This window comes from Nicotiana tabacum, chromosome 11, assembly GCF_000715075.1.
Source record: "Nicotiana tabacum cultivar K326 chromosome 11, ASM71507v2, whole genome shotgun sequence".
Lineage (NCBI taxonomy): Eukaryota > Viridiplantae > Streptophyta > Magnoliopsida > Solanales > Solanaceae > Nicotiana > Nicotiana tabacum.
The window spans coordinates 78,709,725-78,735,062 of record NC_134090.1 but is presented as its reverse complement, the minus strand read 5'-3'; the positions used below and the strand labels follow the sequence as shown (position 1 = coordinate 78,735,062).

The window sequence follows — 25,338 nt, the reverse complement described above, 5'->3', positions numbered from 1 at the left end:
CTGTGACCTAAAAATTCGGGGTCTATCACTAAAAATATGGATATATGTGTATGTGCATGCGTGTGTTGAAGCCATGTTTGGAGTTTGTTGTAAAGTGCAAATTGTATGGGGTGAAATTGGCTGATAACATGTGGTCGAATGGTGAGGTGATACATGAAACTGAAGACATGTAAAAAGTGAGTCAGAAAATTAAATAACTGGCACCGGGTGCGAATGTATGACCGGTCCTAGATGGATCCCAAAGAAAGTATAGCCGACAATAAAGATTCAAAAGTTTTTCATCAGATAGCATTTAATGAGCAGCCGTTACGAAGAATATATGCATTCAAAGTCAGCCATTATGCACCCATATTTAGATTAGTAGTTAGCTTAAAATAGCTTAATAGCTAAATAGAGCAGTTGAGTGGTTAGTTAGTTAAGTTGTTAGTGGGGTTTGTTGACAGCTGGATATGAGCTGTCCAATTAGTTAGCAATTAGACCTAATTATAAATAAAGTTGTACAGTAGTTCGTTTACATCAATACAACAATAACTTCTCTCTCAAACTCACTCTCTGCACCTCCATGGATGAGCTAAGAAACGAACCTCCATACAGTGAGAAAATCAACATGGTATTAGAGCGGTGATTTGATCTCATGCTCTTTGTGATTTTTTTTCAGTAATCTATTTCGTAGTTAGCTCGTCTTCAATTTCTTCTTATCTATGATATTTATCTGTTTTGTGACAATGGCGAATGATGATGAAGTTGGAGAGAAAATTGATCATACACATCCTTTGTATGTTCATTCTTCTGATACACCTAGTTTGATCTTAATCCTGGTGAAATTAACTGGATCTGAGAATTATAAGCTTTGGCGAAGGTCAATGCGAATTGCACTACAAGCTAAGCGAAAACTAGGGTTCGTGACTGGTACATATCGAAAGGATCAATTTAGGACTGAATTACATAAGGGCTGGAAAACTTGGAACGCGATTGTCCGGTCTTAGATCATGAACATTGTATTGCCGGACCTGCTTAGTAGAATTATGTACGCATCTAGTGCTCATTTGGTTTAGAAGGATCTAATGGAACATTTTGATAAGGTGAATCATGTTCGCATCTTCCAATTACATATGGAGATTGCCACAATTTCGCAGGGGACTGACTCAGTATCAACCTATTTCACTAAACTAAAGGAACTTTAGGCAGAGTACGATGCTCTTGTTCCTTCTCCTGGCTGAGACTGCCCTAAGTCGAGGGATTACATTGAGCATTTGCAGCAACAGAGATTGCTTCAATTTCTCAGTGGTTTAAATGAGTCTTATGAGCAGGCTTGCAGACAAATACTAATGAAGACATAGAACCCAGCTTGAATCAAGCATATGCTATGATTATAGAGATGAGAGTCAAAGGTCACAACCTTTGACAAGGAAGATTGATCCCATGGTTATGCATGTAGGCTGTGGACAACCATATAAAGGAAAGAAGCCTTATATTCAATATGAGTATTGCAATATGAAGGGGCATTTAAAGGAGAATTGTTACAAGTTGATCGGGTACCCGACTGACTTTAAGGTAAAGAAGAAGTTTGTTGTCAATAATGTAGTTGGGAACAATGTGGTAGACAAGAAGTCTCAGGCAGTGTTAGGTGAGGTTGCTGGTGAATCTGCAAAAGGTGGATATTTCTTCACAGAAGAGTAATACAATCAGATTCTTGGCATGCTGAATGGGAACAAGAATGATGTTGCACGTCAAGTTAATTTAGCAGGTATTGCCACATCTTTTATGTCAGAATTAGGCACTACTGAGTGGATTGTAGATTTTGGTACCTTTCACCATATTCCTGCGTCACTTAACACCTTAACAGGTGTTAGTGAATTAAATTCTAAAGAAGAAGTTTATTTACCTAATGGAGCTAAATCAAATATAACACACATAGGAATTGCTGAATTCCTTGAAAGTATGAAGGCTAAAGATGTGCGATATGTTCCAGATTTCAGATACAATATATTGTCTATAGCCAAACTGACCAAAAGTCTCTCCTGTAATGCCCTATTTTTTTCCTGATTTTTGTATTTTTCAGGACCTCTTCACTGGCAAGGTGAGTGGAGTTGGTAAAGAGCAAGGAGGTCTATACATTGTGAGGCAAAGGAACAATCAAAACAGTATGAAAAATCTAGTGAAGAGTGTAGTAGTATAAGGAAAAATAATAGACAGTGGTCTTTGGCATCGAAGGCTGGGGCATGCTTCAATTAAGACTATGAAGCACATGTCATTCATACAGGATAAAGTTTTAGATGTAGCTACTAATAAAGATTGTTCTATTTGCCCACTAGCTAAGCAAAGCAGGTTAATATTTCCTACTAGTCATACTGTTAGTGAAAAGCATTTAAAACTGATTCAAATGGATGTATGGGGTCAATATAGGGCACCTACTCATGATAGAAAGTATTTTTTCCTTACTATAGTAGATGATCATACAAGATTTACATGGATCTACTTGTTGCAAATGAAGAGTGATGTTGCTATTATACTAAGTTTGTTTCTCCCATTAATAAAGACTCAGTTTTCTAATGTTATTAAGGTGGTTAAAACTGACAATGGAACAGAATTTTTTAACAAAGTGTGTACTGATTTGATAATTCATCAAAGCAGTTGTGTGTATACCCCTCAGCAAAATGGGGTAGCTGAGAGAAAACACATGCATATTTTAGATGTTGCTCGAGCATTAAAGTTTCAAGCTCAAGTTCCAACTAGATACTGGGGAGAATGTGTCGAGGGGGCTGTTTACTTGATTAATAGGCTGCCTACTGAAGTTCTACAAGGCAAATCACCTTATGAATTATTGCATGGAAGGCCACCATCTCTTGATCACTTGCTAGTGTTTGGATGCCTTTGTTATGCTACCACTATTTTCATAAATGACAAGTTTGGCACAAGGGAAAAAGCAGCAGTTTTCTTAGGATATTCCACTACTCAAAAGGGTTACAAACTCATAGATTTCAGCAGCAACAGGTTTTTTGTGAGCCGTGATGTTGTTTTCAAAGAACACACATTTCCCTTTGCTAAACCAAATAAAGCTCACTTGTTTATTTCTGATTCTTGTCATGTATTTGGTGTAGCCCCTAAGAGGGGGAGATCTCTTGACACTCAGGTAGCTCATCAACAGAAGAATCAACAAGCTCACGGGCATCAAGATGTGCACAGCATAGATGCAGATGCAGCAGGAGATGCAGTAAATGCAAATTCACCTGCAGATGCTGATACAGTTCCTAATCAAGCTGATATTGATTCTGTTGAACATGAACATATTGACAATGCTGAGGTTGAAGAACTGGCTGAAATACTTGACAATGTACCAGGAACTGATAATGCTAAAGATGAAGTTCGTGATGCTAGCTCAACAGACACTAACCTAAGGAGGTCTGGTAGAACTACTAAAGTACCACTATGGCTTGAAGAATATGTTACAATAGGAAAACAGAAGGACATTACATACAAATTATCAAACTCCATTTCTTATCACAAGTTGTCTGTACAAGGCAGGAAGTTAGTAGCAAACATCTCAGCAATCATAGAACCACAAACATTTTAGGAACCTTCAAAGGATGAGAGGTGGATAGAAGCTATAAAGCTGGAGATCAAAGCTCTAGAAGACAATAACACATGTGAGATAGTTGATCTTCCCAAAGGAAAGAATGCAATTGGATCAAAATGGGTATACAAGGTAAAATACAAAATTAATGGTAAAATTGAGAGGTTCAGAGCAAGACTAGTTGCAAAAGGCTACAGCCAAAAAGAGGGACTGGACTATCATGAAACATTCTCACCAGTCACTAAAATGGTGACAGTCAAGTCTCTCATTCCATTGGCAGTCTCAAGGAATTGGAACATTTTTCAAATGGATGTATAATGCATTTCTATAGGGAGACTTGTTTGAGGAGGTTTATATGGAGCTTCATCAAGGTGTTCAAACTAGTGAAATCTTTGTATGGTCTAAAGTAAGCTTTAAGACAGTGAAACATAAAACTGTTAGAAGCTTTGGTTGATGCATGCTATTTTCAAAGCTTACATGACTATTCTACGTTTACTAAAAAAGAAAAGGGTGACATAGTGGTGGTGTTAGTATATGTAGATGAACTTTTGATCACATGAAGCAGTAATAGTCTAATTCAACAAACCAAGAGAGTATTGCATCAGACGTTTAAGGTGAAAGATCTTGGAGAATTGAAGTTTTTTCTAGGGATAGAAGTGCTGAGATCACACAGGGGAATCTTATTTAACCAAAGGAAATATGCATTACAACTGATATCAAACTTAGGACTGGAAGGAGCCAAGCCAGTCTCAACACCTTTGGAAACAAATCAGAAGTTCACCTCAATAGAGCATGACAAACATTTGGGTGTTTCAGGGGATGAGCCATTAGAAAATATTCCAGCCTACCAGATACTAATAGGGAGGTTATTGTACTTAACAATCACAAGGCTAGACATTAGTTTTGCAGTACAAATATTGAGTCAATTCATACAAGCTCCAAACAAATCATACTGGGATGCAGCATTAAGGATTGTGAAGTATGTAAAATTGGAACCATGAATGGGCATAATGATGAATAGTGGAGCAGCAGACAACCTTACTTGTTTCTGTGATGCAGATTGGACAGCATATCCCAACACTAGGAGGTCAGGCACATGATTCCTGGTTAAGTTTGGGGTCTCCCTGATATCTTGGAAGTCAAAGATTCAACAAATTGTGTCAAGGAGCTTAGATGAAGCAGAATACAGAAGTCTAGCTACAACAACTTCAGAAGTAGTTGGCTCTTAGGGGTATTTTCAGAATTGGGATTGCAGATCAAGCAGCCTGTGGACATGTTTTGTGATAGCAAAGCAGCACTTCAAATTGCAGCAAATCCTATCTTTCATGAATGGACTAAGCACATAGAGATCGATTGCCACTCTATAAGAGACAAGATCAAGGAAGGAAAGCCGAAAATACATTATGTCGGTACTAGAGATCAACAGGCAGACTTGCTGACAAAAGGTCTTGGGAGAGTTCAACACTTGTACTTGTTAGGCAAGTTGGGAGTGCTCAACATTTTACACCCTCCAGCTTGAGGGGGAGTATTAAGATTAGTAGTTAGCATAAAATAGCTTAGTAGCTAAATTAGGCAGTTGAGTGGTTAGTTAGTTAAGTTGTTAGTGGGGTTGGTGGTTGACAGTTGGATATGAGCTATCCAATCAGTTAGTCATTAGACTTGATTAAAAATAGAGTTGTACAGTAGTTCGTTAACATCAATACAATAGTAGCTTCTCTCTCAAACTCACTCTCTGCACCTCTATGGATGAGCTAAGAAACGAAGCTCCATACAGTGAGAAAATCAACAACCCATCAATGACGATGTTTATAAACCACGTTATAAATTCAATTGTAGTTTTACGAGTAAACACATACCTGCAAGTCCTTCAAGGACGAGGAATTCCAGTAACATGGAGAGCCATTTGCACCCGAAGAAGATTCATGTACTTTGTTGTATATTCCACTATGCATTCGCCATTTCCTCTAAATGTCCATGGCTACCATGTTATAATTACATTGGAATTAAGATTTGTATATTAAAAATATAGCATCTTGGAAATTATATTTAGATCGAAAGAAAAGGAAAAAAATCAAAAGGGAGAAAGAGGAATTACCAAAGGGAGTGTTTGACTCAAAAGATATTGGAACCTTTTTGAATAAATCAATTAAAGAGAATGAAGGGGTAAATCTTAGCTAAGTATAATAAACTCTAGAACAAAAGGTATAAAAGATGAACACAATGGATAACATTTTTTGATCTTGCAAAAATGAGTGATCGAGCATTAAGAATGCCAATCTTTTATGTAGTAAAGTATTACAGTCAGTGTTCTTAGCTAAAAAAAGCAAAATACCCCTTTCACAAGGTTTTTTTCCTGCTATATATAAAGGACAAACCCCTTCTGACCCTAGAAGACATATCATAGGGAATATTTGAAAGTATATTCCTAGTGCCCCCTGTTGGGCCTACACTACTGTAAAAGTCATGCATCCTCTATTCGCTATCTGTTGTCCTCCACAGGGCGTCGAGCTATGAAGATCTTGTCATTTGTCGTATTCGTCAATAGTCATGGTCATCCAAATTTGGACCCATACAGTTAGTCCCTCCGCTTGTCGAGGTTGAAACTTGATGCGTCCTTGATAAGCGGACACCACCCACTCTTGTGGAGAAATTTGTTTTTATGAAGCGTTATGGCTTGGCCAACAATGGGAGGTTAGCATGCTCAACAAGTCCCTAGATAGTGTATCTTATCGGGAAATAACGTCATATCCAAGTGTGTCATCATTATGCGTGTTTTCGAGAAAGGGGTTGAGGGTTTGTCACTTCGTTTTCGTTGCCATTCTGCAGCATTCCGCTTTTATTCTGGAACCACCTAATCCTATAAATAGGTGGAGGGTTTGTTTTTTCAAAAACTCTTGGCCATTTTATTTCTGGTTATCCTTTCTTATCCCTCCCGTGTTTGCTCCAATGATTTTTCTGCTTCGTCTTCTCCCATTCTTCGTTCATAACTTTCTCTATTATTTTAACACCTTTTCCACCAAAGAGATGACTAGAACACATAGACATCATGAGGGGGTTTCTGACGCCACCCCATTCTCCGTGGTGCTCCCCAATGGCGGTGAGGACATGACGGTGGAAGAGGGGGACAACTTTCCCACCATGGAGAAGTTGCTGCCGAGACACCCCATGTCTCGAAGCGACTTTCTCAAGGATCCTCCTCCTACTCCTATCCCTGTGCTCTATGAAACGGAATAAGTTCATATCGATGCTCTCTGTACAAAATATAGCATCCCCGCTTATATTGATATGGTTCTAGCGGGAAAGGACTTCGTGAAAGTCCATAGGCCTAGGTACTGTGCTTTTTATAAGTACCCCTTCGTGATCAGTCATTCCTTCCCCCTTCTCCAGTTAGAGGAAGAGTTCTGTCGATTCTATCAGGTTTGCCCAGCGCAACTTTCCCTATATACGCTTAAAATACTCCTGTTGTTGACAAAGTACATGGAGTTAGCGGGGTGTGAGGTTACTGTTCACCACCTTCTGCACTTTTTTTCACCCAATTTTCATAGGGGACCTATGGTTCATTTGAGGCACTGTGGGACAAAAGGTCTGGTGTTTGGGACCGACGACCGAGCAAGTCACAAATTTTGGCATAAGTACTTCTTTGTCAGAACCGAACACATCGTGTTTGACCCCGCTAGGTTCCCGGAGTGGTGGAACGAGAATCATAAGTGTTGCCACTTGTTTTACTCTTTCATTTCTTCTTCATTCATTATACTATTTGTTTGCTTCTCATTTGCATCTATAAGGCATCCACCCCACCCTATTGCAGGTATAAGGGATTGGGTAACCTGTCTTTTGCCCCATGCAGCGGAGACTCGAGATTGGCCCGCTTTCGTGAAACGTTTTGGGCCGAGAGTTTCATATGGTAAATGTCTTCCCCTGTATCACCTCATTGATTATATACCGTTGTCTATTAATACGACTATTCACGATAATAGATCAAGGAGCTTCTAGGTGGAGGGCCCTAGTCACTGCATTTCGACAAGTTGTTGCTGCTGCAGGAATGCAATTACTTTGAGTGAATCCGTTCGATAGGGTCTTGCTCAACCGATACAAATGGGAGATCCTTCTCGGGATATGTTCATGAGGGAAGAGGCCTCTTACATACCAATCCCTCACCTCGTGGACGAATCCTCTAATGGGGACGAGTCATTACTAAGCAAAAAGGAGGAGGGTGGAGCTTGGGAAGGATATGGCTGTGGACACTGGTAAAAGTAGGATGGGTGCATCGTAGACAGCACCTGTACCCACGTTTATGGCCGACGCCATCTTGGCGGGGAAGTCTCGCCAAACGGAAGGGATTTACCCAGGAGGCGGCTCCGTGTGCTCTGCTGAGGGTGGAGTATCATCTAACGTTGGAGGGGGCCTACGTATTGAGGGCGAAGGCTCGGGTTTGGATGTCAACCCAGAGGATGATCGCGAGTTTTTAGAATGTCATACTCATGTGAAGGTTAGAGTTGAGGGTTCTAATCGGCATATAGTTGTCCCTGGGGACTACAACTTGTTGTCGAACTGTGATCAGGTGGCGTCTGCTTTATCCCCTTTATGTGCCTCCACCGAGAGCGAGCCTCTTAGAGCGATGAGTGACATGGAGTTGTCTCGAAAAGGTCACCGGCATGGCCTTGCGGGTAGATTTCTTTCTCTTTCTTTTCGTCGTTGGGTTTGCATTGTTATTGTCGACCTGTCTTTTTGTTTTAAATTTTTTCTTGTTATGCCAGACCATTATATTGGAGATCGAGCGCGAGCGCCGAGAAAGGAAGAGAGTGGCCATCTACGGGAAGATGTCTTCTAAATATCAAGAATATCGCACCAAGCATCGTGCGATGGCCGACATCTACCATCAGGACCCTGACTTCCAACTGTTTCGCAAAGGTCTTAAACAGAGGGAGGATCAATTGGCGCGCAAGGTCGAGGAGTTGAGGGAGCGAGACGAGGACCTTATGAAGGCCGTCGCTCGTAATAGTGAACTCAAGGCGTCCCGTAAGGTGAAGGAAGATAAAATCGAGTTAAGTAGAGGGGTGATGGCCGAGAATGCCAACCTGCAAGCAAAGATAGCCAGTTTTACTGCCAAATTGGGTATGAAGACGGCAGAGATTAATGAGCTCAAGGGTGAGTTGAGTGAGAGTGCCGATAAATTGGCGACTGTTATTTCTGAAGTGGCGATTTTGGAAGATACCCTATGTGTCTGTAGGTCGTAGCTGACCAAGAAAAAGAAGGCATCCACGCTTAAGGTAGCAGGGCTTGAGGGGCATGTTAAGGAGTTGGAGGCAGAGCTATCCGCGTTGACTGGACAAGTGGCATCACTGAGAACAGAGGACGCGTGTCGACACTTGCAACCTTCTACGTCTCGTGCTTCAGCCGATCCTATCGTGCCCCGTTGTTTATATGAGTTGTGGGTTCACGCTGAGGCCCACCTTAATGTGTACAAGGCTCTTCATGCCGATAGGAGGGCATCTGAAGTAGAACTTTAGGATATGCATTCCAAAGCTCGGGCAGCTCGTGAGGCATGCAGATACAACCTGCTTATGCCTGACGGAGATGATATCAACTTTGATGATGCAAACCGTCTTGCCATTGACTCTTGGTATGAAGATGTGTATGCTACCACGGATGATGTGTAATTTTTTCTTTGTACTTTCTTTAGCTTCAAGATTTTTGTAAGGGCGTCTTTGAGCCCATTGTAATGATAGGAGCTGGTAATATTTTGTTGTAATGAAATTTTTTTTTTCGATTCGATGGCAATCTTTGTTATATTTTTGTCGATTCGAGTGATGTTGGACACTTTTCTTTGGTGATGGACTTAGCCTTTGGGATATTACTTTCGAGGCGATATCGAAGTAGTATCCCATCGTAGTTCGAGTGAAGTCGAACTTGTATCTTTGTAGATGGCCTTAGCCATTGAGATGTTACTTTCGAGCTGGCGTCGAAGTAGTATCCCGTCGTAATTCGAGTGAAGTCGAACTTATATCATTGTCGATGGCCTCAGCCATTGGGATGTTACTTTCGAGCTGGCGTCAACGTAGTTCGAGTGAAGTTGAACTTATATCATTGTCGATGGCCTTAGCCATTGGGATGTTACTTTCAACCTGGCATCGAAGTAGTATCCCATCGTAGTTCGAGTAAAGTCGAACTTATATCGTTGTCGATAGCCTTAGCCATTGGGATTTTACTTTCGAGCTGGCGTCGAAGTAGTATCCCGTCGTAGTTCGAGTGAATTCGAACTTATATCGTTGTCGATGGCCTTAGCCATTGGGATGTTACTTTCGAGCTGGCGTCGAAGTAGTATCCCATCATAGTTCGAGTGAAGTCAAACTTATATCGTTGTCGATGGCCTTAGCCATTGGGATGTTACTTTCAAGCCGGCGTCGAAGTAGTATCCCGTTGTAAGGGTGGCGCTCTATTTCATTTGTTGAGAGTATCGTGGATATTAGTTCATTCATACATTGGAGATTTGATTATATTCCTGTAGGAAATACATGTTGACTTTGTACATATAATGAAGATTTGGCTATCTATACCAAGTCCCTTCATTACTTGGCCTGGAGATCATGTCGACGGGCAGGGTAATAACAACACTTCGGACCTCGAGATGTCTCCCTTGCTGCCTCATTAAAAACCTTACCGAGAAAACATAATTGGGACAAAACCCAGATGAGGTAAAAAGAGTACGACTTAAGTGGCGCCTCTTTTCAGAAGTGGAAGTATTTGAGATGGGCGACATTCTAATTGTTTTGCAGTAGTTTTCCTTCCATTGTCTATAACTGGAATGCTCCTTTGTTTGTTGCCGCCGTGATTTTGTATGGCCCATCCCAGTTTGTTCCTAGTTTTCCCTCATCAAGGTCTTTCGCTACTTGTGTTTTAGCTTTGAGAACATAGTCTCTGACTTTGAGTGGGCGTACTTTGGCCTTCTTGTTATAGTACCTTTCTGCTTGTTGCTTTTGGGCTTCCATTCTTACATGAGCCATATCTCTTCGTTCTTCGACTTCATCTAGGTCGGGTAACCTACTTTTATCGTTACTTGGTCTGCTTTCGTTGGAGTATCTCAGACTAGGTTCTCCAACTTCGACGGGTATAACCGCGTCAGTCGCGTAGACTAGTGAATATGGAGTCTCACCTGTGCTAGTTTTTGGCGTGGTGCGGTATGCCCATAGTACTTCTGGCAGCAGTTCAGGCCATAGCCCCTTGGAGTCCTCAAGCTTCTTTTTTAATATATTCAATATCGTTTTATTGGAGGATTTGGCTTGGCCTTTCCGGCGGGATGGTATGGTGTGGAGAGTATTCGCTTGATGTGCCATTTTTCAAAAAACTCGGTTATTTTCTTTCCGACGAACTGAGGTCCGTTGTCACAGCTGATTTCTTTGGGAATGCCGAAGCGACATATTATATTATTCCATATGAACGCGATAACTTCTTGCTCACGTATTTGAGTGTATGCACCTACTTCCACCCATTTAGAAAAATAGTCAGTTAAAACCAAAAGGAAGCGTACCTTACCTCGTCCTGCTGGGAGAGGTCCGACAATATCCATCCCCCACTTTATGAATGGCCATGGCGAAGTGACGGACTGCAGGAGTTCTCCTGCTTGGTGTATCATAGGGGCATATTTTTGGCACTATTCACATTTCTTGATGTAGTCTACGACTTTGTTTTTCATGGTAGGCCAGTAGTATCCTGCACGGATGAGGCATCTGACGAGGGTACAATTTCCCATATGGGCACCGCAGTGCCTCTCGTGTACTTTTTCTAGTACCCGCCTTATTTGATTTGGCCCAAGACATTTGGCCAGGGGGCCACCAAATGTCCTTTTGTAAAGATCATAGTTTACGAGGCTGTATCTGGCCGCCTGTATTCGGAGCTTTTTGGCTTCTTTCTTATCTTGTGGGAGCGTTCCCTCCTGCAAATATGTTACGATACTGTTGCGCCAGTCCCAAGTTAGGTTTATAGAATGTACCTCGATCTGGTCTATTGAGGAATGGAGAAGGGTGACCACATTTTCCTTATTAATATTTCTGGTTGCTGCCGCTATCTTGGCGAAACCATCCGCTTTGATATTATGCGCATTGGGTATCTGATCGAGGTGGCATTCGTCGAATTCTGGTAGTAGTTTGTGAATTTTTGACTGGTACTTTTGTAGTCTTTGTTCTTTGAATTGGAAAGTCCTAGTGACTTGGTTTACCATGAGTTGAGAGTCGCAATGGAGGACGAGTCGTCGAGCGCCATATTTGAGGGTTAATTTCAATTCTGTAATCACAGCTTCATACTCAGCCTCATTATTTTCGGGGCACCATATAGACTGGCGGATTACTTTGCCCGTAGGGACTTTGAGGACGAGTCCCGATCATGATGCATTAGATGCGCCGTTGGTGTAGAGGACCCAGAGGACGGAATGTGCGAAAGCACGGAGCACCTCCTGCTCTACTTCAGTCAATATTTTTGCACTGAAATCGACAATGAAATCAACAAGTACTTACAACTTTATTGCAGTTCGTGGTTGATATGTTATATTGTGATTGCTTAATTCTATGGCCCATTTGGCCAACCTACCTGATAGTTCAGGTTTTTGTAGGATGCCCCTGAGGGGGAAGGTCGTCATCACCTTTATGGGGTGATACTAAAAATATGGTCTAAGCTTTCGTGAAGCTACGACTAACGCCAGAGCTAATTTCTCAAGCTGGGGGTACCTTGTTTCGACATAAATTAAGGTTTTCCTGATATAATAAATTGGAGATTGCATACCTTTGTTTTCGCGGATCAAGAATGCACTTACCGCGACTTCGGAGACTGCTAGATATACTAGGAGGCATTCACCAGGGTCTGCCTTGACAAGTAGTGGCCGGGAGGACAGGTACGCTTTTAGTTTTCTTAAGGCGTTGACGTATTCTGAATTCCACTGCAGTCCGTGATCCTTCCTTAGTATGTTGAAAAATTTATGGTACCTGTCCGACGATCGTGAGATAAACCTCGACAAGGCGGCTATTTGTCCAGTCAATTTCTGTACCTGTTTTTTGCTAGTTAATGTCTCCGGTATTCTTTCAATGGCCTTGATCTGATCCGAGTTGACATCGATACCCCTTTGCGACACCAAAAAACTGAGGAACTTACTTGAGGTTACGCCAAAGGCGCACGTATCGGGATTCAATTTCATTCCGTATCGCCTCAATATTTCAAAGGCTTCCTTCAGATGACCAATGTGGTCCTCCTTCCTTTATGACTTCACTAGCATGTCGTTGATGTAGACCTCCATAGTCTTGCTGATTTGTTCTTTGAACATTTTGGTGACTAACCTTTGGTACGTCGCCCTTGAGTTCTTAAGTTCGAACGGCATGACTTTGTAGTATTACGTTCTTTGGTGAGTGATAAAAGTGGTTTTTTTTCGGTTTTCTTCTGCCATGAGGATTTGGTTGTAACTAGAATAGGCGTCTAAGAAGCTTAATAGTTTGTGCCCTGCTATTGTATCGATGAGTTGGTCGATGTGTGGTAATGGAAAGGATTCTTTTGGGAATGCTTTGTTCAGGTCGGCGAAGTCGAAACACATCCGCCCCTTCCCGTTCTTCTTTTTTACCATGACCACATTGGCAACCCACAGAGGATACTTTGATTCTCGGACGGAACCATTAGCGAGCGACTTATCGACTTCCGCTTATTGACTTATCGAAACACATCCGACTTATTGATTTATCAAAGATGATACTATCTTCGAGGTCATCATACCGTTCATGAGCGACTGTCCGCTTGAGTTTGTGTGTGGTGGTGAATTTCACATGGTTGATTATCATATCATCACCGCTGCCAATGATCATTTGTATGGTGCGAGCTGGTGAAGGCGGTTTTGGGGGTCCTTGAGGTTGATCGCATCCACGAGCGAAGTTAACCCGTCCTCGATCACTCAGTAGTTCTTTCAAGTGTCCCTGGTTTAGCATTCTTACCACTTCATGTCGCAGACCTATGCAATCTTCGATCTTATGTCCTCTTTCCTGATGGAATTCACACAGTACGTTCGATCTTCGGGTGCTCGGATCTGGTTTCATCTTTTGCGGCCACTGCACCTTTGTGCCGAGCGTTTCTAGTGCATACACTATTTCTGAAGGAGAAACGCAAAAGTTATGAGCAGATAATAGTGGAGGCATACATCTTTCATTTCGATGTGGCACAGTGTGTCGAGGCGTGACATCTGCATGTCATAGAGGAGGCGGGATGGATGCCCGCATGTAGGGCTGATGCCTTTCTCGATTGAAATGAGGTAGTTGATCCCTTCGACCATCGTTGCAGCGATCTCTCCTTGTTTCGGTTTGGACTGACGTTAACCGTTGGATCGGTCCATTTAAGTCGTCCTCATCTACCCTTACTTCGGCACAATAGGCATTATGGATTTCTTCCCACGTGGTGGGAGAGTATTTCAGGAGTCAACTTAGTGGTTTTTTGGTTGCTTTCGACCCGCTTCTATTTAACCCATTTTGGAAGGCTGCTACCACCATCCCCTCTGATATGTTCGGTAGGCTCATTCTTACCCTGCTGAATCGGGCTAGGAAATCCTGAAGTCCTTCGCTTATCTTCTTCCTAACGACGAAGAAGTCATTTACCCTAGCTTCTGCCTTTTTCTCTCCCGCGTGAGCGGTGATGAATTTATCTGCAATTTTGTACACGGAGAAATCAGAAGACTTTATTTCTCGCTATCGAGACATTTTGGAAGCATGCCCCGGGGCCCTGAAGGTAGGAGGTCGCGACCGAATTCCCTACCTCGGGACTCGTCGAACCCTGACTCAGAGAAAACGAAGAACGAAGCCAGGACAGAGGAGGAATCCTCTAGGCACATGGCTATGTCTGACAGGCCCGACCAATCTAGAGCCTTTGATGAAGCATCATGTCAAGCCATCCCATCACCGTACTTTATAATTAATCCCCACATACTTGTAGCCGAGTCTCCCCTCCTATATAAAGAGGACTCACCCCACCTTGTAAAGGGCGGATAGAGCTCCAATTATCCTGCTCAAGTGCAATAATATCTTCTCTCTCTCTCTCTCTTCTCTAAATTGTTTATTCCCCTTGGCTCAAAGTCATTTATCTTCGGTCATTCTTCTTATCACTTGGTATTGGCCCGAGGCCGCCCCCGTATTCATTGCCTCTTAACTTGTTCTTCATTCTATAGCTTAATATTGGCCGAAAGAGCCCTATCTTATTATACCTTTAATTGTTATCCCATCCCCGGCTATCCCCGATAGTTCGAGATTGATACCAACGCCGGCCCCGAGGTCCCATCGACTATATCTACATTTGAGCAACAGGCCCCTTTGTTTTGATTAATGCCTCGTTTTAGCTCACATTTTATCATTACACTTCACAGTCTTAGCATTAACTGCTTTAACAACTAGCTCGGGAATAGATCACGTATTTTTAGAATCCCATTTACAAATTTAATTGTTGTTACCATTTTTACGGTAAACGGTTTGGTGCCCACCGTGGGGCTAAAACTAATAGTGATTATTTTCTTACTGGTTTCATTGCAAAAACTCAAGTTATCTTTCACACTTCTTCTTGTCCAAGATCTTCGCTTTCAGGGCAGGATGCCCAGCTCAGCTGGTGAGATGGGAAACTGAGACCTCAAAAGTGACAGGGAAGTGGACACGACCAACCCATAGTTCGGTACGCCCCCGGGTTCAATCCGAGCGAAATGGAGGGGTCCCCAGCATAGTGTCCACATGATTATCAGAGGAACTAACGATATCCAAGGACCCATGTCCAAACGAATGAAAACATCCGCTACAAAAGAGGGACCATCCCAAAAACTCTTATCCAAAGAAAACCACATATTCATCGAGGAAGACCTCGAGGCCATGGGGGAACCGCATAACGATGCGTTGGTGATCTCGTTTCTCTTAAAAAACACAAGGATAAAGCGCGTGCTTGTGGACCCGGGCAGTTTGGCTAACATAATCAGGCCAGAAGTAGTAGAACAGCTAGGGTTGCTCAATCAAGTTATCCCCATCCCTCGAGTCCTCCATGGTTTCAACATGGTCGGAGAAGAGACAAAAGGAGAAATCACTCTCCCAAACAACACGTCTGGCACAACACAGAGCACCGAGTTTCACGTCATTGACGGCAATATGAGGTTCAACGCCTTACTTGGCAGGACTTGGATACACAATATAAGGGCAGTGCCCTCGACCTTGCACCAGGTAATAAGGTTCCCACAAGGGATGTCATCACAACAATACATGGAGAATAACGGGCAGCAAGGGAAATGTTCACGGTCCACCATGTGACGCCAACTCCCATACACTCGGCCTCAAAAGAGGAGAGAAGCATACAGACTCTGGGAGACGGCTGGGAAGATTTCTTCGCCCCCGAAGAACTAGATGCAACCAAGTCAACGGTCGAAGAGCTGGAACAGACTGTTATGATCGAGAACCTCTTGGATCGCAAGGTATACATGGGAACGGGGCTGACCCCCAAACTCAAGACAGGGTTTATTCAATTTCTTAGTAACAATATCGACTATTTTGCCTGGTCCCACCTAGATATGACAGGTATCCCACCGGAAATAACCTCCCACCGGCTGAGCATCCATCATAAATTCAAACATGTGAAGTAGAAGAGGAGACCGCAGTCTGAGGTAAAGCACGCCTTCATCAAAGAGGAGGTAGTGAAACTTATTAAAATCTGATCCATTAGGGAGGTAAAGTATCCTGAATGGCTAGCTAACGTAGTGGTAGTACCAAAAAAGGGGAATAAGCTAAGAATGTGTGTAGATTATAAAGATTTGAACAAAGCATGCCCCAAAGTTCCTTCTTGCTACCTAATATCGATCGATTCCACGACCGGCCACGAGACCCTCACCTTCCTCGATGCCTACTCAGGGTACAATCAGATCCAGATGAACCCCGAGGATAGGGTAAAGACCTCGTTCATCATGAAATATGGTATATTGCTATAACGTGATGCCCTTCGGGCTAAAAAACACAAGAGCGACATACCAACGCCTAGTTAATAAAATGTTCTAGCATCAAATAGGTAAATCGATGGAAGTATACATTGATGATATGCTAGTTAAATCCCTGCGCACAGAGGACCATCTGACTCATTTGTAGGAAACTTTCAACATCCTCAGAAGTACAACATGAAGTTCAATCTTGAAAAGTGTGCCTTCGGAGTAGGCTCGGGAAAATTCTTGGGCTTCATGGTCTCAAATAGGGTGATCGAGATCAACCACGATAAAATAAGGGCCATCGAAGAAATTGCAGTGGTGAACAACGTGAAAGCCGTCCAACGGTTGATTGGGCGGATTGCGGCCTTGGGAAGATTCATATCAAGGTTGTCAGACAAAAGCCACCACTTCTTTGCCCTACTCAAAAGAAAGAGGAACTTCGAATGGACTTTGGAATGCCAACATACCCTGGAAGAACTGAAACTGTACCTGTCTAGCCCGCCTTTGCTACACACACCCAAGGAGGATGAAATGGTGTACCTATACCTGGCCGTGTCCGAAATAGGGGTGAGCGATGTATTAGTCTGAGAAGAGCAAGGTACGCAATTTCATGTGTATTATGTAAGTCGAACCTTGGGAGACGCCGAAACCCGGTACCCCCATCTAGAAAAATTGGCATTCGCACTAATAAGCGCCTCGCGCAAGCTGAAGCCTTACTTTTAGTGCCACCGCATTTGCGTCTTATTGACTTACCCTCTCTGGAGTGTACTGCACAAACCTGAGTTGTCAGGTCAACTGGCCAAATGGGCAATTGAACTCGGAGGGTATGATATCGAGTATCAACCTCGGATGGCCATTAAATCCCAAATCCTAGCGGATTTCGTGGCCGATTTTTCACTATCCCTCATCCCCGAGTTAAAGAAGGAACTTTTACTAAAATCAGGCACGTCCTCTAGGGTATGGACCCTGTTCACGGATGGTGCCACAAACGTCAGAGGATCCGGACTCGGTATAGTTCTAAAGCCGCCCATCGGCGGCATAATCCTATAGTCCATAAAAACTGCAAAGCTAACTAATAACGAAGCCGAGTATGAGGCTATGATTGCAGGTTTGGAGTTGGCTAAGGGCTTAGGGGCCGAGGTCATCGAGGCAAAATGCAATTCGCTCCTCGTGGTAAGTCAGGTAAACGGGAGCTACGAAGCCTGAGAAGACAGGATGCAGAGGTATCTGGATAAGATCCAAGTCATATTGCGCCGCTTCAAGGAATGGACCTTAGTCCATGTACCCAGAGAGCAGAACAGCGAGGCCGATGCCCTGGCAAACCTGTGATCATCTACTGAGGAGGAAGACCTACTCCCCGGGGCTGTTGTCCAATTAATTAGGTCCGTGGTCGAGGAAGGACACGCGGAAATCAACTCTACCAGCCTGACATGGGATTGGAGAAACAAATACATCATTTATCTGAAGGATGGGAAACTACCCGCCGATCCAAAAGAATCAAGGGCCATACGAACCAGAGCGGCCCGGTTCTTGCTCGATAAAAATGGGGCCCTATATAGGAGAACGTTCAATGGCCCCCTAGCAGTATGCCTAGGACAGGGCGACACAGATTATATGCTCCGAAAGATCCATGAGGGCACCTGCGGAAACTACTCTGGGGCAGACTTCCTAGTCCGAAAGGTAATCAGAGCAGGCTGCTACTTTGATAGCATGGAAAGAGACGCCAAGGAGTTCGTCTGAATATGTGACAAGTGTCAGAGATTCGCCCCTATGATTCACCAACCCAGCGAACAACTACATTGCGTTTTATCACCATGGCCATTTATGAAATGGGGAATGGACATCGTCGGCCCTTTTCCAACGACACCAGGTAAAGCAAGATTCATTCTGTTTATGACTGACTACTTTTCGAAATGGGTGGAAGCGCAGGCCTTCAAAAAAATAAGATAAAAGAGGTCATCAACTTTATATGGGAACACATCATATGCCGGTTCGGGATACCATCCAAAATAGCATGCGACAATGGGAGGCAATTCATTGGGAGCAAGGTAACACAGTTCCTCGAGGACAACAAAATCAAAAGGATCCTTTCAACACCATACCATCCGTGTGCGAATGGCCAGGCCAAATCCACAAATAAGACCATCAATCAAAACATGAAGAAGAAATTAGAAAGCGCCAAGGGAAAATGGCGAGAAACGCTGCTCGAGGTGCTATGGGCATATCAGATGACTCCAAAGTCAAGCACAGGGGAGACACCTTTCTATCTAGTGTACGGTGCTAAAGCACTAATACTAGTAGAGGTCGGGGAACCAAGCGCCAGATTCCGGCACGCCAGCGAAGAGTCAAATCACGAGGCCATGGCAACGACCCTCGAGCAGCTCGATGAAAGACGGGAGGCCTTGCTGGTTCGGATGGTCGCCCAGAAGCAGAAAATCGAAAGATACTACAACAGAAGAACGAACCTCTGATATTTCATAATCGGATACTTGGTCCTAAGGAAGGTTACTTTCAACAGTTGAAACCCCAATGAAGGGAAACTAGGCCAGAATTAGGAAGGGCCGTACGTGTCCTCGGGATAGTGGGCAAAGGCTCCTATAAGTTTGGCACCATGGAAGGCGAGAAGCTCCTGAGCAACTGGAATGTGTCGATACTCAAGCGGTATTACTATTAGGGCATCCGATCATGAAACCCCACGGGATCCCTCGAGCGAGCATCGCACTCTTTTTCCCGCAATCGGGCTTTTACCCCGAAACAGGTTCCTTACCGACAGGATTTTCAAACAAGGCACCACCAGCCTATCTCGTTTCAAGTTATACATCCATTCCTTTTGTTTCATTTCGGATTAAGAACTAACCTACAAGCAGGCAGTCAGCCAAGGAATTCAGAAATTCTAAACTCCACTCGGAGATCCGAGGCAACTGCGGAACCCGTCGAGCTCTCTTTCCTCGACTGGGTTTCCAACCTAAAGGTCCCGCCAGCAAGATTATTAGCGGAGTAATGTACCCCCAAGAAAGATATTCGACAAGATCGTAGTCCTTTCTTCTACAGTCGGATGACGTGCGATGACCTCCTCTTAATGGCACCATCCCCTCAGAAGGGCCAATAAATGGCAGGCTAAGTTCCAAATCGGAATCATGTAAACGAATCAGATAATCAAAGGAGCAGCACCCATGCGGGCCGAGCTCACAGCAACGGTACAATATGTATTTATAGCATATATTTTGGCCAAACAATAAAGAATACCTTTTCGGCATTTCATATTTCGGGAATAGAGATTTTGACATACTCGTGGAAAATGCTTCTCCATCAAATGAGTCCCGATATACTCAGAGACTTAGCATTAACGATTCGACAACTTGCATTACCCCAGGGTCGGAACTCGGGCTCATCAAGCCCTTGGAAGGCAACTTCGAGCTTACGAGAAGTTGTCTTCAAGCTTAAACTAACTCGATAACTCAAAGAATGTTGTTAATCGCCATACAACTGGAAAACCCAAAACTGTAAGACCCCTAGCGGGAAGCCTCGACGTAACCAGATCTATTCTACACACTGTAAGACCTCAATTGGCATGGTAAACTATAAGACCTCAATAGGCATGACAAACTGTAAGACCTCAGCAGGTATGACATACTGTAAGACCTCAACAGGCGTGAAAATCCCGAAGTTTAGGCTATACGTCACATTTGTAAGGATCCCTAAAGTGTATACCCTTGATGTAGACGCCTAAACTATCACTAGGGATAAAAAATGGCTACGGCCAAACGCATATGACTACGGTCAAAACGACTGATACAGCCAAAATAACGCAACTCGGGGACGCTCGACTATCATTAAAAAATTGCAAGCCACTACTCTGAATATACTTCGGAAAGAACCGATTAAAACAGGCTTCCCTCAATAGGCAAAAACGAGCTCCGACAATGTCGGCTCCAAAAATCCAAAAGCGTCAATCTACTCGACCTACGAGCTATGAACCTTACGAGGTGCTCGAAACATCGCCGACAACGACTTGAAATCGAGGTTCCTCTGGAACCGACGACGGGTCAGGCAAAAATACTATAAAAAGGCCTTAGCAAGCGGAAACAAAGCCTACAAAAAGCCCACGGGCAAAAATAGTATAAGAGCCATTGTCGCTAGCTAAGCAAGACTACGGGCCTCAAATTGAAAGGTCTCTATGACCAAATAGTGTAAGAGCCATTGTCGCCAGCTAAAAAATCTTGACAACTTGAGGATTAAAATGAGCTCGAATCGTAACCCAATTCAGAGACCGGATCAAAAATAGTTAACTATACAAGCTTCCGGGCCACATACTAAAAGGTCTCAAGGTGTAAGTGCCACTATCGTCAACCAGAAACTCAGGGAAATTTAAGGGTCAATTATAGCTCGAATCGCAACGCGACTCGGAGACTGGCCCCAAAAGCTGCAATATGCCCAAGGGCATGGCATAAATGCCACTATCACCGGCCGGAGAATCATGAAAATTTATGGGTCGATTACAACTCAAATCGCAACGTGACTCAGAGACTGGACGCAAAAGTTGCCATATGCCCAAGGGCGCATTATGAATGTCATTGTCGCTAGCCGAATAAACCTCCGGACCAAGCGCCCATAAGGTCACTTTGACCCAAAGCACAAAATTCATCATCATCCGCCCACGCACGCGGGAAAGAACCTGAGAGCCAATTAAAGCACGAGTCACAATACGACTCGGAGACTAAGCCTAAACGACCAGGCTAGGCACAGAGGCCCCAAGGTCTGTCCGATCCATCCCGAACCTATGAGGACCTCGAAAAACACTGAAACTGGGCTGACCGGTTGAAAGCAAAAAAAAAGGTACAGAAGAAATAAAGCTTCAAATTCTTTCTTATATGTTACACGCGCGAAAAAGGGTGCATTCTCCATCTATAGGCATGTCCTACGTATATCAGAGACAAATTGACAAAACGGCAAAATCTACACTCTGTACTAAAGGGCTACAGCTCATCAAATTTGCCCTCCGCAACATCAACAAGAAGTGATCAAGCGGCACGCTCGTCCACCCTTGCTCAAGCCAATTCCTCTGAGAGAACGAAGCCCCTTGTACTGACCTCCTCGAGTACCTTTCTCCGGGATCTACAACAAACATATTCCTCGATCCTCTTCTCCCAGTCGAGGGCTCACTTTAGTTCAACTTGGGCATCAGCAACATCTTCTATACGAATCGCCATCTCACGATCAGCCTTGGTTTGGCTTAATGTCGCTTCTACCCGGGCATCGATTATCTCGGCTCTGACCTTCGCGAGATCAGATTCAAATTTCCCAATCATCTCCGCCTGAACTTTGACGTTGTCATGAGTCAAGCTGAGTTGGACCGCAAAGGCAGGGACCTTAGCCGAGATGCTCTTCTCCTCTAAAACTCGAGCCTGCACCTGAGCCCTTAGCTTCTCGCAAGCAACTCTGACGCAATTGACGTCGCCCTTGAGGTACTCCAAGGCGTCCAACTTTTTTTGCAATTGATACGGAAAAAAGGAATTAACCTTAAGGTTAGAAAGGAGCGAAGCACGCACTACAGAAAGTTACCTGCTCCATCAAATAGCTCTCATAGTTTGAGCTTCAGTACGCCTCATATTGCCAATGCTACAACTCAATTTCCTTCTCATTGCTAAGGAACCTAAGAGATTCGCCCTCACCCAAAATTTTTTGAAGCTTGGCCCCTTGATGGAACAGCTCAGACCTAAGCCCATCACAGGCATGCATGAGGAAGATTCAATAAAAGGAGGAGGACATGGGATACATGGAAACTATACATAAAACTCACCAGAAAGTGAAGCCGATGAACTTCCTTGAAATCGGAACACACTCTTGTCGATCCTGCCCCTGAGGCCCCAGAAGAATTGACCCCGGGCACGGCATATTCGCTCAAAGGAACCACCGATCGGGAATCAGGCACTCCGGGAGCAGCAGACTCGGGAGACGCCCTTTCCTCAGAAATGTGAGCCCGACCAGCGCCACTTAATGCTCCGTCACACCATAGGTGCTAATCTCTCTTGTCGCCATCGCCCCTCGGCCCGAAAGCTAAAGACTTTTTCCCCTCTTCGGAAGAACATTGCCCCGTCCCAGGGAACCGCCCGATATCTGTAAACGGCACAAATGGAAAGGGAAAAGGTTACCTCGAGAATACAAAGGCAAGGCAAAGGAAGCATATGCGCATACCTCGATATTGCGCTCCCCATCCGGTATGAAGTACAGCTCGTCGCAGGATGAATGGGTCACCAGCCTCCGGACCCAGTCGGGCAGGTCATAGACCTCACATGACATCCACGAAGTTGCTGCAACAAGGGAAACAACATTATTACTCAGCCGATTTTTGCTATATGCGGAATCTGAAAAAGCGCCAAACGCCTCACTCACGTGCATAATTCGACCCTTCGGGAAATGGCAAAAACTCCACAGGGATAATATCGGTCATCCGGACCCGATAAACCAACTGGCCCACTCTTGATCCCCGCCGTCCTTATCATCAACAATGAAGGGTGTCGACGAATGACACCTCAGAGTTAGCAGGCCTCGATGATGAAAAGGCCGATACAGCCTGATAAGGTGGTCAATCATGAATTTAAGCCCGGACTTCTCCACGAAGAATCTCATCATCAGTGCAGTTTGCTAAAAAGACGGATGAATCTATGCCGGGGTAACCTGATACTTCAAGAAAAAATCAAGCACAACCCTATCAGAGAGGCCAAATGTGAAAGGGTATAGGTACACATTCAAGAACCCATTAGTGGAGTTTGTGATGCCCTCATCTGGGGAAAGCGCCTGCAGTGTTACCCCCTCGCTCCAGCCGCAGTACCTCCTCGCCATCTCTAGGTGTTCCTCTCTTATCAAGGACGTCATCTCCAGAACAAAATCCTTCGGTTCCTGAGCACCAGGAGCTGCGCCCCCCGTCGGCTGCTGGATCGACCCCGAAGTGGTTCCCATGACTATGGCGAAACTAACATGTCAAGGCAAGGGCGCGCACCAACACTTTTTGTGCCTAAAGAGATGAAGTATCCCGCGCCAAAGTAGAAAGGCAGCTATCTAAAAGTAGTGAAGTCTTGCCAAGGAGCTAAAGCCGCCCTACATATATGCGAGAAGCAACGACGATTCGCCTGCCCGAGGCAAGCCCCAGAAATCCAACAACCTCGATACAGATCAATCAGTCGATACTCGATCCAGAAAGCATCCTCCAACGAGGAGTCAAGATTCAAGGGGTCATTCGTATTATCTCCATGTTTGGGGCAACACTCTACGTCAAGAACCCCCGGCCCAAAGAAGTTGAGCCTCGGTGAGCTTTAAATGCCGACACTCGACGCAAGGAAAGCAAGCCAATGGAATAATTGAGATAGAAAAAACAAAGCCAAGGCACCCCCCATTTATAGGGGATTACGACATGGTCATCTATGCTTTGGAAGACTGATCGACAGGCACGGTTAATGCATCTATGAAAAACTGAACCGATAGCGGTACCTGTACCTTGGGAAGCAAAAATCAAGGAGTGCAATGAATGAGGTCGAAAAGCACGATCCAGGGGTCACATCATTGATATGGCGTCGCCGAAAGAAGCTCGAGGAGTCAAGTGTTAGAATCATTTCCCATCACTTTGATATGGGAAACGCGGAGACTATCTGTACGCGGCGAAATCAAAAAACTTAATTTCTCGCTATCGAGACATTTCAGTAGCATGCCTCGGGGCCTCGAGGATAGGAGGTCACGACCGAATTCCCTACCTCGGGACTCATCGAAGCCCGACTCAGAGAAAACGAATAACGAAGCCAGGATAGAAGGGGAAGCCCTCTAGGCACATGGCTACGTCTAACAGGCCTGGCCTATCTAGAGCCTATGATGAAGCATCGTGTCAAGCCATACCATCACCATACTTTGTAATTAATCCCCATATACTTGTAGCTGAGTCTCCCCTCCTATATAAAGGGGACTCGCCCCACCTTGTAAGGGGCAGATAGAGCTCCAATTATCCAACTCAAGTACAATAATATCTTCTCACTCTCTCTCTCTTCTCTAAATTACTTATTCCCCTTGGCTCAAAGTCATTTATCATCGGTCATTCTTCTTATCACTTGGTATTGGCCCGAGGCCGCCCCCGTATTCATTACCTCTTAACTTGTTCTTCATTCCATTGCTTAATATTGGCCTAAAGAGCCCTATTTTATTATACCTTTAACTGTTATCCCATCCCCGGCTATCCCCGATAGTTCGAGATTGATACCAACGTCGGACCTGAGGTCTCATCGACCATCTCTGCATTCGGGCAACAGGCCCCTTTGGTTTGATTACTGCCTCATTTTAGCTCGCATTTTATCATTACACTTCGCGCTCTTAGCATTAACTGCTTTAACAACTAGCTTGGGAGTAGATCACGTATTTTTAGAATCCCATTTACAAATTTAATTGTTGTTACCATTTTCATGGTAAACACATTTCTTCGAACGTTGATATTGACCGTGCCGGTAGTTGGAATACCATGTCAGCGCTCCCCCTATCAGGGTTTCACCGAACTTTTTTAGCAGCACCAATGCCACCTATTCTTTTGACAGATCGTTGCCTTTTACTGCAGTGACATAGTGGATTATGTGATCTTCCTGGTTCGTGGTACCATCATATATTTTCAAGTATGGCGGCGTTTTAAATCTTAATGCAGGCAAGGAAACATCGTTTTTCAATTATTACTTGCTGGGTCGGAGCGTAGATTTGAAGATTTTTGGAATAGAGTGGGGGGTTGCCCCTTCACTGTATGGTTGCTCGACGAATCAGCCTACGTCACGTT

The 25,338-nt window shown here is 44.1% G+C and overlaps 1 protein-coding gene across 1 annotated transcript; it reads left to right on the top strand.

Annotated features, from left to right (window-relative positions):
* Window positions 1-1,698: 1,698 nt before the first annotated feature.
* On the top strand, window positions 1,699-5,093 carry LOC142165911 (uncharacterized). Its single transcript, XM_075224299.1, has 6 exons — window positions 1,699-1,956; window positions 2,063-2,080; window positions 2,264-3,514; window positions 3,575-3,706; window positions 3,906-3,980; window positions 4,830-5,093. Exons 1-6 carry the CDS (start codon window positions 1,699-1,701, stop codon window positions 5,091-5,093), a joined length of 1,998 nt encoding a protein of 665 aa, XP_075080400.1.
* The last annotated feature ends 20,245 nt before the right edge of the window (window positions 5,094-25,338 follow it).